The sequence below is a fragment of the Eurytemora carolleeae genome, unplaced genomic scaffold (assembly GCF_000591075.1).
Source record: "Eurytemora carolleeae unplaced genomic scaffold, Eaff_2.0 scaffold695, whole genome shotgun sequence".
NCBI classification, from domain to species: domain Eukaryota; kingdom Metazoa; phylum Arthropoda; class Copepoda; order Calanoida; family Temoridae; genus Eurytemora; species Eurytemora carolleeae.
In genome coordinates, this window is record NW_019396891.1 from 92,456 (window position 1) to 107,238 (window position 14,783).

At 30.8% G+C, this 14,783-nt stretch overlaps 1 protein-coding gene and 1 long non-coding RNA gene across 2 annotated transcripts; both read right to left on the minus strand.

The window, feature by feature from the left end:
• Nucleotides 1-1,065: 1,065 nt before the first annotated feature.
• On the minus strand, nt 1,066-4,632 carry LOC111709837 (uncharacterized). The gene is made up of 5 exons (XR_002766950.1): nt 4,496-4,632; nt 3,394-3,431; nt 2,699-2,968; nt 1,553-1,602; nt 1,066-1,097 (listed from the first exon to the last, which is right to left on the minus strand). It is a non-coding gene; the product is annotated as an uncharacterized LOC111709837 (long non-coding RNA).
• Nucleotides 4,633-4,847: 215 nt separating this feature from the next.
• Nucleotides 4,848-10,791, minus strand: LOC111709824 (uncharacterized). The gene is made up of 5 exons (XM_023483739.1): nt 10,722-10,791; nt 10,088-10,152; nt 7,206-7,241; nt 5,590-5,654; nt 4,848-5,119 (listed from the first exon to the last, which is right to left on the minus strand). Exons 1-5 carry the CDS (start codon nt 10,788-10,790, stop codon nt 4,848-4,850), a joined length of 507 nt encoding a protein of 168 aa, XP_023339507.1. The 5' UTR covers nt 10,791.
• Nucleotides 10,792-14,783: the final 3,992 nt, after the last annotated feature.

The following is a 14,783-nucleotide window of genomic DNA, read 5'->3' on the forward strand; positions in this document are numbered from 1 at the left end:
TAAGCCTAAAAGTAGTTTTCTTATTTGAATAATACTATAAATAAAAGTATATTGCCAACAGGACTCAGTCCCGAAAATGGATAGGATCGACTCGAACAGTGCATCCTGATCAACACTGCTATGGTCGGCAGCTCCCAGCTTATCATGGCTCACAACTGGCTCATCAAAACTCAAAATTCCAAACCCTTTAGCTGATAAATTATTTTCTTTTCTCGTTTAACAAACTTTCCTAAAATGATCTTATTCCAGAGTTTTCTGGTTTTCACTGGTTCATGACAAGTTACAAGGGTTACCCATAAAGTATGCTCTTTTGATGACGACCAACACGAGTTTCTGTGCCGAATAAAGTTATTTAAAGATATTTATATTTATACAATAGTACTCTCCATTTGTCTATCTGTCTATTATTTGTTTGGATGTCCCATGATAACTCTTAAACCCCTTGACCATATTTGTCTCAAATTTTAAATGGAAAACTCAATAGAACCACGTGAATGTTCTTAGCCTGGTTGTCTTCTATAGGGAATACTACAGGCAAAGCTGAGTTCCCAAGCTTGTACAAAATAATATTTCATATGATGAAACATGTTTATAACAGTTACAGGAAACTATGAATTTTCGAATTTTCGTGTCATCCTGTGTGGGTAACCCTTTATCTCTATTTTGTGGGGAAATTAACAACAAAAAGAAGGATCTATGACATTGTCTTAATAGGACTGGGGGGAAAAGTTTAATAAAGCTAGTGTGAGAATTGCTTAGATTTTCAGATAAAAAAATTTCTCCGTTGATAAACTTTCCAATCATTAAAAAATGTAATTCCTCAAAATGAAAGTAAAAACAATCGATAAAGAATAATTGTTTCTCCTCCAATAGTTTGGAAATCTTTTTAAAGGGAAAATACAGATACTTAAAAAAATGTTAAACATTTATATATATAAAACCCGTTTCCGAGATACGCTTATCATCTTATGATAATATTCAGTAGATTTTTAAAAACTCAAAACTAAAAATGTTCAATGAATACTGGACTGATTCTGTAATATTTAAAATAATATTTAACCAAAATTAATTGGAGTTGGAGTTTGGAACATCATTATCTAGAAAAAATAGGAAAATTGGTATCTGAACATCACTTGAAGTTACGCCGGCACTCCCTTTAATGGACATCATAAGATTTCATGAGAATCTGGATCAGACAGCCAAATAATTAGTTACAAGGGTATTCTGGTATTGAGATGTACGGAGTAATAAACAATTAGTTTTTCAGCCATTTTTTGTAAATATATTTAATGCAAACTGAACTGTTTAACTATTCTATAAGCAAGAAAACTAATTTATCTATTTCATAATTAGATAAAAGCGTTTGTTTACTTTGAAATTATTGCCATTACATAAACAATTGTTTGTAATTTGATGTAAATGTAACGTTGTTTAAACATGGTGTATGTGAAAAATGACGAAAATGTGTAAATGTTTATTACTGATAATTTCTCTATTGCTCATTAAAAGCAAGAAATGCGCAATCAATATCGTTAGTTTTAAAAAAAAGTACCTGTTCTTTAGCTCCAGTTGCAAACCTTGTAAGGGATTCACGTCTTGTCCCTAATATATTTCCCATACAGTGGTCAGCAAAATAAAGAAGAAAACAAAGACAGAGATCTACCCTTTATTCAACTATATACGAATGCGTCGAAAAATTATCGATGATTACACAGGGAAATGTCGTCTTGACAATTTTTCAAATAGCCATGAATATGCGGGAACAGTGTTAAAGAGTTCTATATAATCATTTAATTAAAAAAACTAAATATCTGCAACATTTCATTATCAGATAGTGAAGAATACGACATTTGATGAATTCTTTCGATGTATTCGTTATTAAGGGTTTCACTGCAGGTTGTAATTTCTGAATGATTTCTTTGGAATTAAATTGATTTTTTTACAATCCAAGTTGAATTTTGCAACTTTCCGAATTTGTATGGATGCTACGTTCTTCAGCATCCATACAAAGCTTTCAATGGTTGCGTTGTGGATCGGACATTCCTTTGGTGCAGGTGTCGTTTCAACTATTGAAAATTAGGATTTTGAAATAAAATAGAGCTTTTTATATAATGTCGTCCTTGCAATAGATTTTTGTCTAAAAAATGTTTAACAATGGCAATCATTGTAAATCTTTTAAAAGCAAACAATTATTATGCTTAATACAATCCCTGCCATACAAAAAAATTATAAGCTTCAAAACTCAAGTCCTTTGTAGTTTGAACTGTGTTTTGGATTGACCTATACATATTTTCAATTTTAGGATATGAGCCTTTGCCACAACCTCTGATTTTAAAATCCCCATATATTTGCAGCCTGTGGCCGAATTTAAAGAATTTGAGCGGTGGTTTATATTTAAGCCGTGGCTTAAATATGGTTGGTTCCACTTAAAATTGTATCAAATGATTCAAGATTTAAGCCGGCGCTTAATTTAAACCGGGTTTTGGCAGATTTAAACCGCGGCTCAAATTCTTTAAATTCCATCTCTGGTGTCGTAGACCTTAGATTTTTCAAACTTTAAATTCTGTTAGAACAAATAATCTCAGTTGGAAGAATCAACATTTTTGTACCATCAGGTTGTAAAAAAATAGCCATTAAAAAATTTGAGGCGTGGCAAAGACATCCTTCTGAACAATTTCATTCATTTCAGAAAACCTACGTTTTATACTATCCGTACAGTAGGGGGAGGAATCCATTCCATTTTCTCTGTTCTTCTCATGTTTGTACATTTTCTCAAATTCCAGCCACTCTTCCATGATCTTATTCTCAGTCTCCTTTTTCTCCGGATTTCCGTTATATTCTTCTCTTTTCCGCATTTTTATCTTATGTTCTTCCGGGGTCTTCGGTTCCGGAAAATTCTGTTCCGTATTGTTTTGTTCCAAAATATCAACTTGTTGTTCTTCATCTTCATCTTTTTCATCCAGTTCTCCTACAGATGGGTCGTTTTTAGCCATTATTTTCTTTCAACATCAAAATTTGCAAGAACAACAATTTTTCAAAAAAAAATTATTTTAAACATTTGTTAGTTAATGTTCCGTGATCTAATTTTATTTTTCAAAATATACATACAGTGAGACCTATAAAATTGTAGAAGGAAGGACGACTATTAAACTAAAATAATAATTTCAAATAATCCAATGAACACATTGTTACGATTGTACATTTGGTTTGGTTTGTAAACACTTAATGTTTTGGATTTTAAAGCCACGGCAAAAGTATGATTACTCTTACCAATTTAGTTTAGTTTAGTTTAACAAAGTTTGTTTTAATTTTTGAAGATGTTTTTGAGCTTTAAAATAAAATAACAAAGTTTAACAGATTTCCTAATTTTTCTGATAGTTAAAATTAATTCACCTGGGTCACTGCTTGTAAGTCCGTTTTGAAGCAATGATCTGAAAATTATTTGATAAAAATACATAGAGATCATAAAAATATATCTACATAGAAATTATAAAAATATATCTACATAGAGATTATAAAAATATATCTACATAGAGATTATAAAAATAGGTCTACATAGAGATTATAAAAATATATCTACATAGAGATTATAAAAATATATCTACATAGAGATTATAAAAAAGATCTACATAGTGACTATAAAAATAGATCTACATAAATAGAGATTATTAAGTTTTGAGTTTAAGATGTTTAAAACAGAGGTTTAAACTTTTCTCTGAGTATAATCTATATAATAAAACAAAACATTCGTATATATTCCCTCTGGCCGGCTAAACGGCTGAACCGAATGGGCTGAAGTTTTTTGTGGACACTACTGGATGGCCTGGGGTGACTAAGACTAAAAATATTCGAATTTTTTTTCAATTTTTCATTGTTTTAATTTTTTTCACCAATTTTTTTACTGGCAATGCCCCGGGACCTTCAAATAGACGTTTTCTATAGCTTTCCCTAATTGTTTCTTAATTTAAACCTCTTAGTGAATCGAAAATGTCACTCTATGAACAGAAGTTCCCTTAAATGTAATTATATTTCCCTTTTTCCCTTTTAGTAAAATGAATGCATCATCATAAAGTTTTGAGCATAAACCTTTGAACTGAAATATTCCTTTTGTAACTTAACCTTAGAACTCTTCCTTTACCAAATTACCACTGAAAATCAAACACACGGTGAAAGTATCGTTGGGATTTTAAAGGAACTGTGTGCGTTATTTTACCCGACCTTCCGTTTAAAAGATGAAAATCCTCGATTCACAATGGTACCCTGTAAAGGAAGACAAACCTTTTCTGCAGAAACTGCAGAAACCCTTGTAATTGTTTATTCGCAAATTATTTAATATTTACGAATACAATATATTAATATTCAAGTGAAATAAAAAGAGAGAAAAACACTGAGTTCTCTGTCATCGATCACCAGTTAAAGGGTACCGCTGTGAATTAGGAATGTCTATCAAAATAAGAATGTTTAAAGTAATATTTTGATTTTAGTTTAATCTTACCTTAAGTTTTTACAATGGAGATCTATCTGATAAACTGTTAAAAAGCTTCTTCTTCTTAATTCAGATCTTTTTCATGTACAAAATTCATTTTGCAATTATAGGGATTTAAATTGTATATATGCACGGTAACATGTGGAATTTCAGAGTTGAAAATTTAGTTCAATTTTAAAGTTTTAGTTCATTTTCAAGAATTAGATAAAACGGGCTAATTATCTAGATATATTAGATAACGGTGTTTTTTTTTATTTTTTTTATGACTATTTATAACATCCCTTCATTGTTAAAAAAAAGGGAAAATATTTAACTTAATTACAAATTGATAATTAATTAAAATTATGTCTTTTATTCTTTTTTAAGCAAAATTTAGTGCCAGAAAACAAAGCGGTGAAACCATATAAATGCTAGTGATGAGGAATAATAATAATAATTTTGCATTATTCCTTTCTTCTGGTGGCACTAGATCGGACACCAACAGCTGATCGCTTGGTGTCAAGGATAACTGGTTTTCAGAACTCAGCTGATTATCAGAGATCAGCTGATCCTCCAACGTCAGCTGATTCTCAAGAAGGAATTCAGTCTCCTCTTCATCAGTTTTGTCCAAGCTTTGCTTTCGGAACAGTGAATCTGGTTTTAGGAAAAAATTCTGTTAAAACAAATTTGTCAGATTTTCTAATTCCTATATCTAAACAACCCAGCTTTGTGGGCCATAGATATTTTAAACTGTAAATTGTGTTAGATATAAAATAATCTAAGTTTGAAATATCAAAGGTTTCCACCATAAGATTGCAGATATATAGGGATTAGAAAATTGTATAACTGGATAAATTTGTTTTCTCATACATGTGCATAAAATCAAATCTGACGCTACAAAGTCACAAAGTCATACCAGTAATCTTCTGTATCTAAATTTTGGTGTCCAACAGAATTATACAGTGCAGAAATTCAGTTGAAACCTTATTCAAGGGAATGAAAGAATGAACTTTTTATGAAATTTTGAGAAAAGATTAAAAACATTTATATTTAACAAATTTAAATTAACTTTTTACTTGTGATTTCTTCAAATTTTCAAATTATCAAATGATTCAAAAGCATACTTTTGTTAGGCCGGAATGTTGGAGAGGAAAATGCGGCAAGACGACCCACGTGAATGGAACTACTTCTGAAACAATTAATTTTTGGCGATTATCTAAACATCATCATCATCATCATCATCATCATGGATTTAATGTATTTAAATACCTATTATTTCAGACATAAAATATTTTAGAAAAATCAAGCAAACTTTATAACGTTTATTTAAAAAAAATATTATTACTTTCAATTATAGTACTCGAAACGCTATTTTTAACAATATTTTCTGTTCTTGTTTTATATTTGTGTATATTTTACACAAGGAAATTTTTTCTGTCATTCCAATTCCAATACACATTTTGTCAGATTTTTGTTAAATGAAGGAAAAGAACATTCCTTTTTGTATAGATCCTAAAGGAAGATATACAGGGGTCTATATTATTCCATCTGATCAATCCCATTGTTGATTGATTGATATTTGGGGCAGAAATAAACCATGTTGTTATTGAAAACAATTGGAAGTATAATGTCAAGTTGCAGAAAAAATTCCATACTGCAGAATGTTTACTGCAACTGCAAGGGAGTGTTTATTTTTCTGTATATCATAATTTATCTCTTATATTATTAGATACTAATATTTACATCTTTTAACACCTCAAATGCAGTACACATTTCTGAAGTGTAGTATACGTACACAAAAACTTGTTAAAGTTCACAATGACATATAATGTGTACTTTCATGCCCCTAAATGTACTTTCAACCCCGATCCCGTTTGGGATCAGAAATGGAATTATATGGACCCCTGATATTATGAATTAAAGAAGAACGCACTATGACGTAAACAATTGGAAGCACATTGTGGTGGCACGTTAATTGGAGGAAACGCATTAAATATAATTTCAAGCGAACCCTACTTTAAAGTTTAAAAGTGTTCAATTCTGATAATTCCTCTATGTTTTCCTGCAACAGAAATGCAGGAGTCACTTTTGTGGAGAAATCTTTTTTGAAAATAATCAGTTTTCTAAATTATAAACATTGATTTCTAATTTATAGTTTATCAGACAAAGCTGATAAGGAAACCGTTGTGTGTGAATCGGGCTTTGCCATCTTTGCATGGAGTGTTATTTAAAATTACGCTTACAGTCTCTTTAAGAAATTTGAGAAGGTATTATTAAGGATGCTCAAAAGAGCTACAGTGATAATCATAAAATTCTGAATTAGGAAGAGGACTTTTAGAATCCAGTTACAATCTTTAACTAAATTAGTGATTTAATAAGTGTCTATAAGTAAAAATAATTGCTTTATAACAACATTAAATAAACTTAAGTATGTCGTCTTCCTGTTCCATTGTTTTCTGGTTCACTTTAATTAATTAAGGATGTCTAAAATTATCCATATCTAATGTTATAAGTTTGAAAAGCAAATTTTATCTAAATCTGAAGTGTTGAAAATTCTTTGTCTATGCGTATTAAACTTAGGCATAAATTTGCTACAAACATGCCACAAGTGTTTTTGTACCATTATATATACGAAATTTTTTAAGATAATTTTATAGAAAAAATGCATGAAAATTGGCATCAACAACTACAATACACAACACAGGCATACATAAGTGCATAATATGATATGTATAATTACCTTGAAAGGCCGACTCCGTAAGCACTAGAGTTTATTCTAAAAATAAATAATTATAAAATTTATCAAATCAGACTAAAATATCAAAAGGAAGTTATTGGAGGGGATACAAAACGCCCAAAAACAAAATGTCCAATAACAAAAAGTCCAATAAAAAAGACCCAAAATTACACATCACCCAAAAACAAAACGCCCAATGTTACAAATCGTCCAAAAACAAAACACCCAAATAACAAAACACCAAAGATAACAAAAAGCCCAAAATTACAAAATGTCCAAGGTTATAAAATATCCAAAGTTACAACTTTTTGGTCATTTTGTACTATTTTTATTATTGAAAAGGTCTTGAACATTGATACAACTTTCTATAGCTGTCTGTATCTATGTGCCATGTGGGTTAAAAATCCTTACTTACTAACAAACTAACTACTAAGTTACAAAATGTACAAAGTTACAAAATGTAACCCTTCAAGTGACTTTCCATTGAAAAAAGGGCATGCCCGAATCACAACAGTACCTTTGACACCTTAATCTGATCAATTATGTGGAAGGTTGTTTTTCTATAATCTGAAAATGTGTTTATTTCTGATATATTTCATAATTTAGAAATAAAGATGAATATCTAATTCATACTTGATCGGACATAGCTTTTCATGGTACACCGCTGTGAATCGGACATGTCACTTTATCATTGGAGTGTCACCTGAAATTAACGTGTACAGTCCCTTTAAATACAACTACATGAACATACCATGTTACGTCACATCACATCAAATCAAATATTATTTATTTACGCAGAAACATAACATTAAATAATATAAATCAATGTTAAGGGCCAAGGGGTAGATTAATTGATTTATGTTCTGCGTCTGGAGAACTGCTGTAGCTGTAGCTGTTTTCGTATCAGCTCCCCAGTTCCTCGAAAAAAAAGAGATGAAAAACATAGATACGTTATTGGCGGTGTGGTGGTGAATGGTTTTGCTCATGAAGATGGATTTGAAAGAGGAGAACAGGGACCTATCAGCTTCAACTATGATTTGTAAATATTAATTAATCAGGACAATCTGGGCTCCAATAAATTACGTTACATAATTCAATATTCAAAGAGTTAGTATGTACAAATACTTTAACAGAAAATACAAGAAAAAAACGATTCATTATTTTTGTTGATAAAAAGCCGTCTTTAAATTTTGAATTCTTATAGTGACCACTGTTTATGATTACTTTAAAAAGTTCTTTTGCAGTATACATGATGTATGAATTTTAATTTTTAACAGTTATGTAAAGTATTTCAAAGTCAGGACTTTGAAATAATAAAGAAAAGATAAAGAACTTCTTTATAATGAAGTGAGAACCAGAAAACTGTGGAATAGATGTCGTCATTGTTCTTCCTTTTTCTTAGAAATAACGTTAAAAATTTTGTAATTTGTAATTGTTTCAACTGATATAATTCTGAAGGGCACTTTTTAATATAAATATTTCAGTTGCAAATTTTAAAATCCTTTGCGACATTATCTATAGGGTTGCGAGCCCTGAGAATTCCGTGCACAATTCGAGAACATTTGAACGCAATTCCGCGCAATAGAATGCGGATTTGAAACCCTACTTTAAATACGATATGTGAAATATCGTATTTAAAGGAAAAAGAACACGATAAGAATTTCACTCTTTTCTTCCTGACAAGAACTTAAAGCATGAATATATTTCGTTTTCTTCTGAGAGATTAGTCAAAATTCTTAAAATTTAAAATTTTAGCAAGTTCAGCCAAGGGAGGTAAATTGCTGAATATCAGCAAACTAAAAATTAAATTAAATCTCAAATTAAGCTCTTTAGGATATTTAAATATCATTCTATGTATTGGGTGTTTGTTTGTTTGTCTGTAATCAGTAAACGTAAAAACAGCTAAACCGATCAGGCTCACATTTATTTTGTAGAACTCCACATTACAAAAGGGAAGGTTTATGTCAAATTTAAATTAACTAGGCTTTTAGGGCGCTTCGCGCCCATCTTCTATTTAAATTGTGAACATGTTCTTTTTTTACATTTTAAAACAAAGAAGAAAAAAATTTTGCGGATTTTTAAAAAAAATTCGAGGATTTTCAAGAATTTAATTTTTTTTTACAAAATTAAAAACCTTTAAAACACATTTTTTAAAAAATTTTATCATTCATAAACCTTCCCTGTGGTCACGTGATGTCCCACAAAAAATTTGGGCCCGATCGGTTCAGCCGTTTTGACGTTTATTGGATACAAACAAACAAACAGACAGACAAGCCAAACTTATATATAGATGTGTATACAAAAATCGATTTCTTTCAAATGTTTGAAATCTTTAACCGACGAGAACAGGAAAATCCGCGAAATATTTTTTCGTTCTTGTTGAAAATGTCCGAGAAGAAAGATTTGCAGACAGATCATTTCCAAAAAAAAAGAAAAATGAACATATTTCCAAAAATATCCGAACAAATTGATTTTAAGTTTGCAAGTAACCGGTTTGATTTGACAATGATAAGATTACTTTTTTATTCATTAATTGTTGTTTATATATATACCAAACTCTATCAGTTGATTCTAATTAGGTTTGAAGTTCCAGGGATAAAAAGGCTCGTTTAAACGAACGAGTTTTCTGAACGAATTTGAAGAAAAAACGGTTTTTACTGCACAAAAGATTTACTGAACAATCGTTCATTGAGAAAAACGAACAGCATAGATGGAAAATTAAAGATAATTTTGAGAACGAACGAAATAATTTTTTTTAACGAACGAAATATATGCCGTTCACGAACTATGAACAAACGAAATGAAAAAAGCAGAACGTGCCGATCTCTAATATTCATGCATAAAATTTTTTTAAAATTTTTCTTCAAAGAAACATAAATTCTTACCCACTAAGACTAAATCTTCTGTGCTTGTCGAAATTTATCGGAAATTTCTTTCTGGATCCGAAAGCCTAAGAAAGGTATTAATCTATATTATAAAGGGAAGGGGAATGGGAGGGGGAATGGGAAGGGGAATGGGAGGGGGAATGGGAGGAAAATGAGACTTGTAATAACATCATCCTCTTTTCATCTTATTCTTTGGTTATGACAAGAAGCAATTGTATTCTTAAATGAATATTCTATGTAATCCAAACTAAACTATTCGGTTATAGTTCTCTGACCAAAGAAATAATAGGTTTTAGTGGTAAGGTGGGGTAATAGATTTTTTCTGTGCAAACTACTTGATTCTACTATATTGATTTAAATAAATTAACTAAAATAATTTCTTTTTTAATATGTTATAATATGAGAAAGAATGCAATGCCCGATTGTAAATGATATTTAAGCTTAATTAAACCTCAAGATTTATGATTTTAAATTGCGGATTCTCCAAAAAATTTACGGATTTTTCAAAATCGGCGATAGCTGCCTTATTGTTATTTAAATAATAGGGGTACAATTGTTTTGGAGTATGTAACCCTCAAAAATAAGAGAGTACTGAAGGTGGCAGTTTATTTAAAAAAAAAATAACAAAATTTACTCTTGGTGAATCCATCTGTAGTGTTCGTGCTTCAAGACTTAAACCAGAACCATTCTCTACAGTTTGCATTTTATCTTAATGTTAGACATGTCGATTCAATAAATTAGGAATGCAAGTCTTTGCCGCAAATTCAAATTTTCAAATCCCTATATCTTTAGCAACCTGATGATTTAAACCTTTGATATTTCAAACTTAGATTATTTAATATAACATAATTCACAGTTTGAAACATCTTAGGTCTGCAAAATTGGGTTGTAAAAATAAATCAGAGTTTGGGGGAAAGATGTAGATATGTTGATTTTAAATATTCATAAATAAACTGATGTTAAATGTACATATTTTTAGATGTTGATTTTAGACATTTGCTTTCTAATACTCATAGACAATTTGATTTAAGACAATTTGATTTTGTTGACTGTCGATTCTAAACAATGGTAGACATGTGGATTCGTATCCTATTTCCATCTATATCCAAGGGCACAAGAAAACTATAAGTGTATCTGTATCATATATCTTTTTATCTTCCTGGGTACTAGAGTGTAGCTATAATCCTATATCCATCTATCTCCAAGGATACAAGGATACTGTAATGTATCCGTGTACTATATACATCTATCTCCAAGGATACTAGGATACTAGCATGTATCTGTATCCTATATTCTCCAAGGATACAAGGATGCTAGCATGTATCTAAATCCTATATCCATCTATCTCCAAGGATACAAGGATACTAGAATGTATCTGTAAACTATATCCTCCAAGAATACAAGGATACTTTAATGTATCTGTAATCTGTATCCTATATACATCTATCTCCAAGGATACAAGAATACTAGAATGTATCTATATCTAATATACATCTATCTCCAAGGATACAAGGATACTAGAATGCATCTATATCCTATATACATCTATCTCCAAGGATACGAGATACTAAAATGTATCTGTATCCTATATCCTCCAAGGATACAAGGATACTAGAATGTATCTATATCCTATATCCATCTATCTCCAAGGATACAAGGAAACTAGAGAATATTTGACGGAGATATATTCTCGGTCCTGGGACTCCTGAGTCTACATTATATCTGCGTTCATACTGTTCATTCTTTATCCTGTTTCATTCGTTACTTGTTTACTCCGTTTCATTATTTTTCTCTTTTATTCATTCATCAGTTCCACTCTTAATCTTTTTCAATCCTTACTCATTTCATTCCTTCATCAGTTCCTTTCTTTATCTTTTTCAATCCGTACTCATTTCATTCCTACATCAGTTCCATTCTTTATCTTTTTCAATCCGTACTCATTTCATTCCTACATCAGTTCCATTCTTTATCTTTTTCAATCCGTACTCATTTTATTCATTTATCAGTTCCATTATTTATCTTTTTCAATCCGTACTCATTTTATTCATTTATCAGTTCCATTCTTTATCTTTTTCAATCCTTACTCATTTCATTCCTTCATCAGTTCCATTCTTTATCTTTTTCAATCCTTACTCATTTTATTCCTTCATCAGTTCCATTCTTTATCTTTTTCAATCCGTACTCATTTCATTCCTTCATCAGTTCCTTTCTTTATCTTTTTCAATCCTATTCATTCGTAAAATTTAATTTTTACACACACTTTATTTAAAAACTACCGGTAAAACAACTTACTTCATGAATATGAAATAATAAACATATACACTATACAGGGTGTTCCACATCATATTGGATCGTTTAAAGCTAGCACTAGGTTGAGATTTCTGGGATTAATCAGAAAATTTAAAAATAATAAATACTTTTGAAAAATTGTAGATTACTTGAATATTGTAGATTACTTGAATATCGTCTTAATATTTCACAGTTCAGTGGGACCCACAGAATCTAGGTAATGATCTTGAAATGGTAAATAGGTTCCCCCGGTCTATTAGAGCAATTTATCAATATGTAATCAGTGGTATTCTTTGTGTATCTTTTTATTTTGTTGGAAAATAAAAATAGATATGAAGGATACAAAACAAATCTACATAGTAGAATAAATCATATTATTGTATTCGACCAGTCACAAGTTTGCCATAACAGTTCGCTTTAAAGTAAATGGTGTTGCAATTTCCAGTGCCCCTGTATTTAAAGAAGGCCACGACGGATTCACAACGATACCTTTTAATCTGTTCTTGACTATAATAACGTGGAAGATATCGTCGATATTCTAACTTTAAATGTTTCACAAGATATCTACAAGTAACTTTAACAGTGAAACCAAAACTTTTGAAAACCATTTAATTCATGTTTTCTTGATCAGACATAACTTTTCAGGGTATGATTGTGAATCAGGTACGCCAATCAATGCATTGAGGATCGATTGAAATTACGTCTACAGTCCCTTTAATGAAAAAGTTCATAATACTTTGATAGTATCTCATAAATCTTTGATAGGACTTCATAAAACTTCTAGAAGAAAAAACTTTTATACTTCATTTATTCTTACGAGTTATTTATCATTGGTTTAAAACTCGACATTTTCTCCTTCGAAGTGATTCAAAAGGTTGCAGGCTCTCACGCTAAAATCAAAGAGAATTTGCCAATTACTTTCAAATCAAAGGCCAAGGTGTTGCAACACTTTAAACTCACTCCAGTCTTAAATTCATTCCATTTTTCAGAACAGTCAGGATCCACGTGCCTGGAACAGAACAGTCAGGATCCACGTGCCTGGATCAGAACAGTCAGGATCCACGTGCCTGGAACAGAACAGTCAGGATGTGCCTGGAACAGAACAGTCAGGATCCACGTGCCTGGAACAGAACAGTCAGGATCCACGTGCCTGGAAAACAGAGAAGAAGTTAAATGCCTCATTAAAAAAAAATTTCAGTTGAGTAGTGTTTACCTGATCCAATTAAAAATTTCTTGTTCTTGTTAATCAATAATTAGTTTGGGTATAAATGTTGACTAGGTTAGAACTATATAGAGGAATAAATTATTCAGCAGTTTTCTTCTTTCTTTCATCTTTAGACTATAGACTTATAGTTTACATTAGAACTTTCTGGTTTTATCCAACCTTTCTCCTTTATTATCCATCCTTTCTTCTTTTTTTCATCTTATAGACTTATACTTTGCATTGGAACTTTCAGGTTTTATCCAACCTTTCTCCTTTATTATCCATCCTTTCTTCTTCCTTTCATCTTATAGACTTATAGTTTGCATTGGAACTTTCAGGTTTTATCCAAACTTTCTTTTTAATTATCCATTCTTTCTTCTTTCTTTCATCTTATAGACTTATAGTTTACATTGGAACTTTCAGGTTTTATCCAACCTTTCTCCTTTATTATCCAACCTTTCTTCTTTCTTTCATCTTTTAGATTTATAGTTTACATTGGAACTTTCAGGTTTTATCCAAACTTTCTCCTTTATTATCCAACCTTTCTTCTTTCTTTCATCTTTTAGACTTATAGTTTACATTGGAACTTTCAGGTTTCATCCAACCTTTCTCCTTTATTATCCATCCTTTCTTTTTTCTTATCCAACCTTTCTTCTCTTTTCCAACCCTTCTTCTTTTCTATCCATCCGTTTTCCTTTCTTATCCAACCTTTCTCCTTTCTCTTCCAACCGTTCTCTCTCTTTTCTTATCCATCCTTTCTTCTTTCTTATCCAACATTTCTCGTTTCTTTAAACTTTAGACTATAGACTTATTGTTTTCATTTGCACTTTCAGTTTTTAATCAACCTTTATCCTCCTTATTCAACCTTTCTTCTTTCTTATCCAACCTTTCTTCTTTCTTATCCAAACTTTCCTCTTTATTATCCAACCTTTCTTCTTTCTTTTCCAACTTCTCTCCTTTCTTATCTACCCTTCTTTCTTATCCAACAACCTCTCTCCTTTCTTATCCGACCTTTCCCCTTTCTTATCCAAACTTTCTCTTTTCTTATCCAACCTCTCTTCTTTCTTATCAAACCTTTTCTTCTTTCTTTTTCATCCTTTCTCCTTTCTTATCTACCCTTTCTTCTTTCTTATCCAACCTTTCTTCTTTCTTATCGAACCTTTCTTTTTTCTAATCGAACCTTGCTCCTTTCTTATCTAACCT

Coding starts and splice junctions, on each gene's coding strand:
- LOC111709824 (XM_023483739.1), bottom strand. CDS start 10,790: ATGCAAACTGTAGAGAATGGTTCTGGTTTAAGTCTTGAAGCACGAACA. Junction 7,242..10,087: donor AGAAGATTTAGTCTTAGTGG/GTAAGAATTTAT, acceptor ATTTATTTTTAG/AATAAACTCTAGTGCTTACG. Junction 5,120..5,589: donor AACATTCCGGCCTAACAAAA/GTATGCTTTTGA, acceptor TCCTAAAACCAG/ATTCACTGTTCCGAAAGCAA.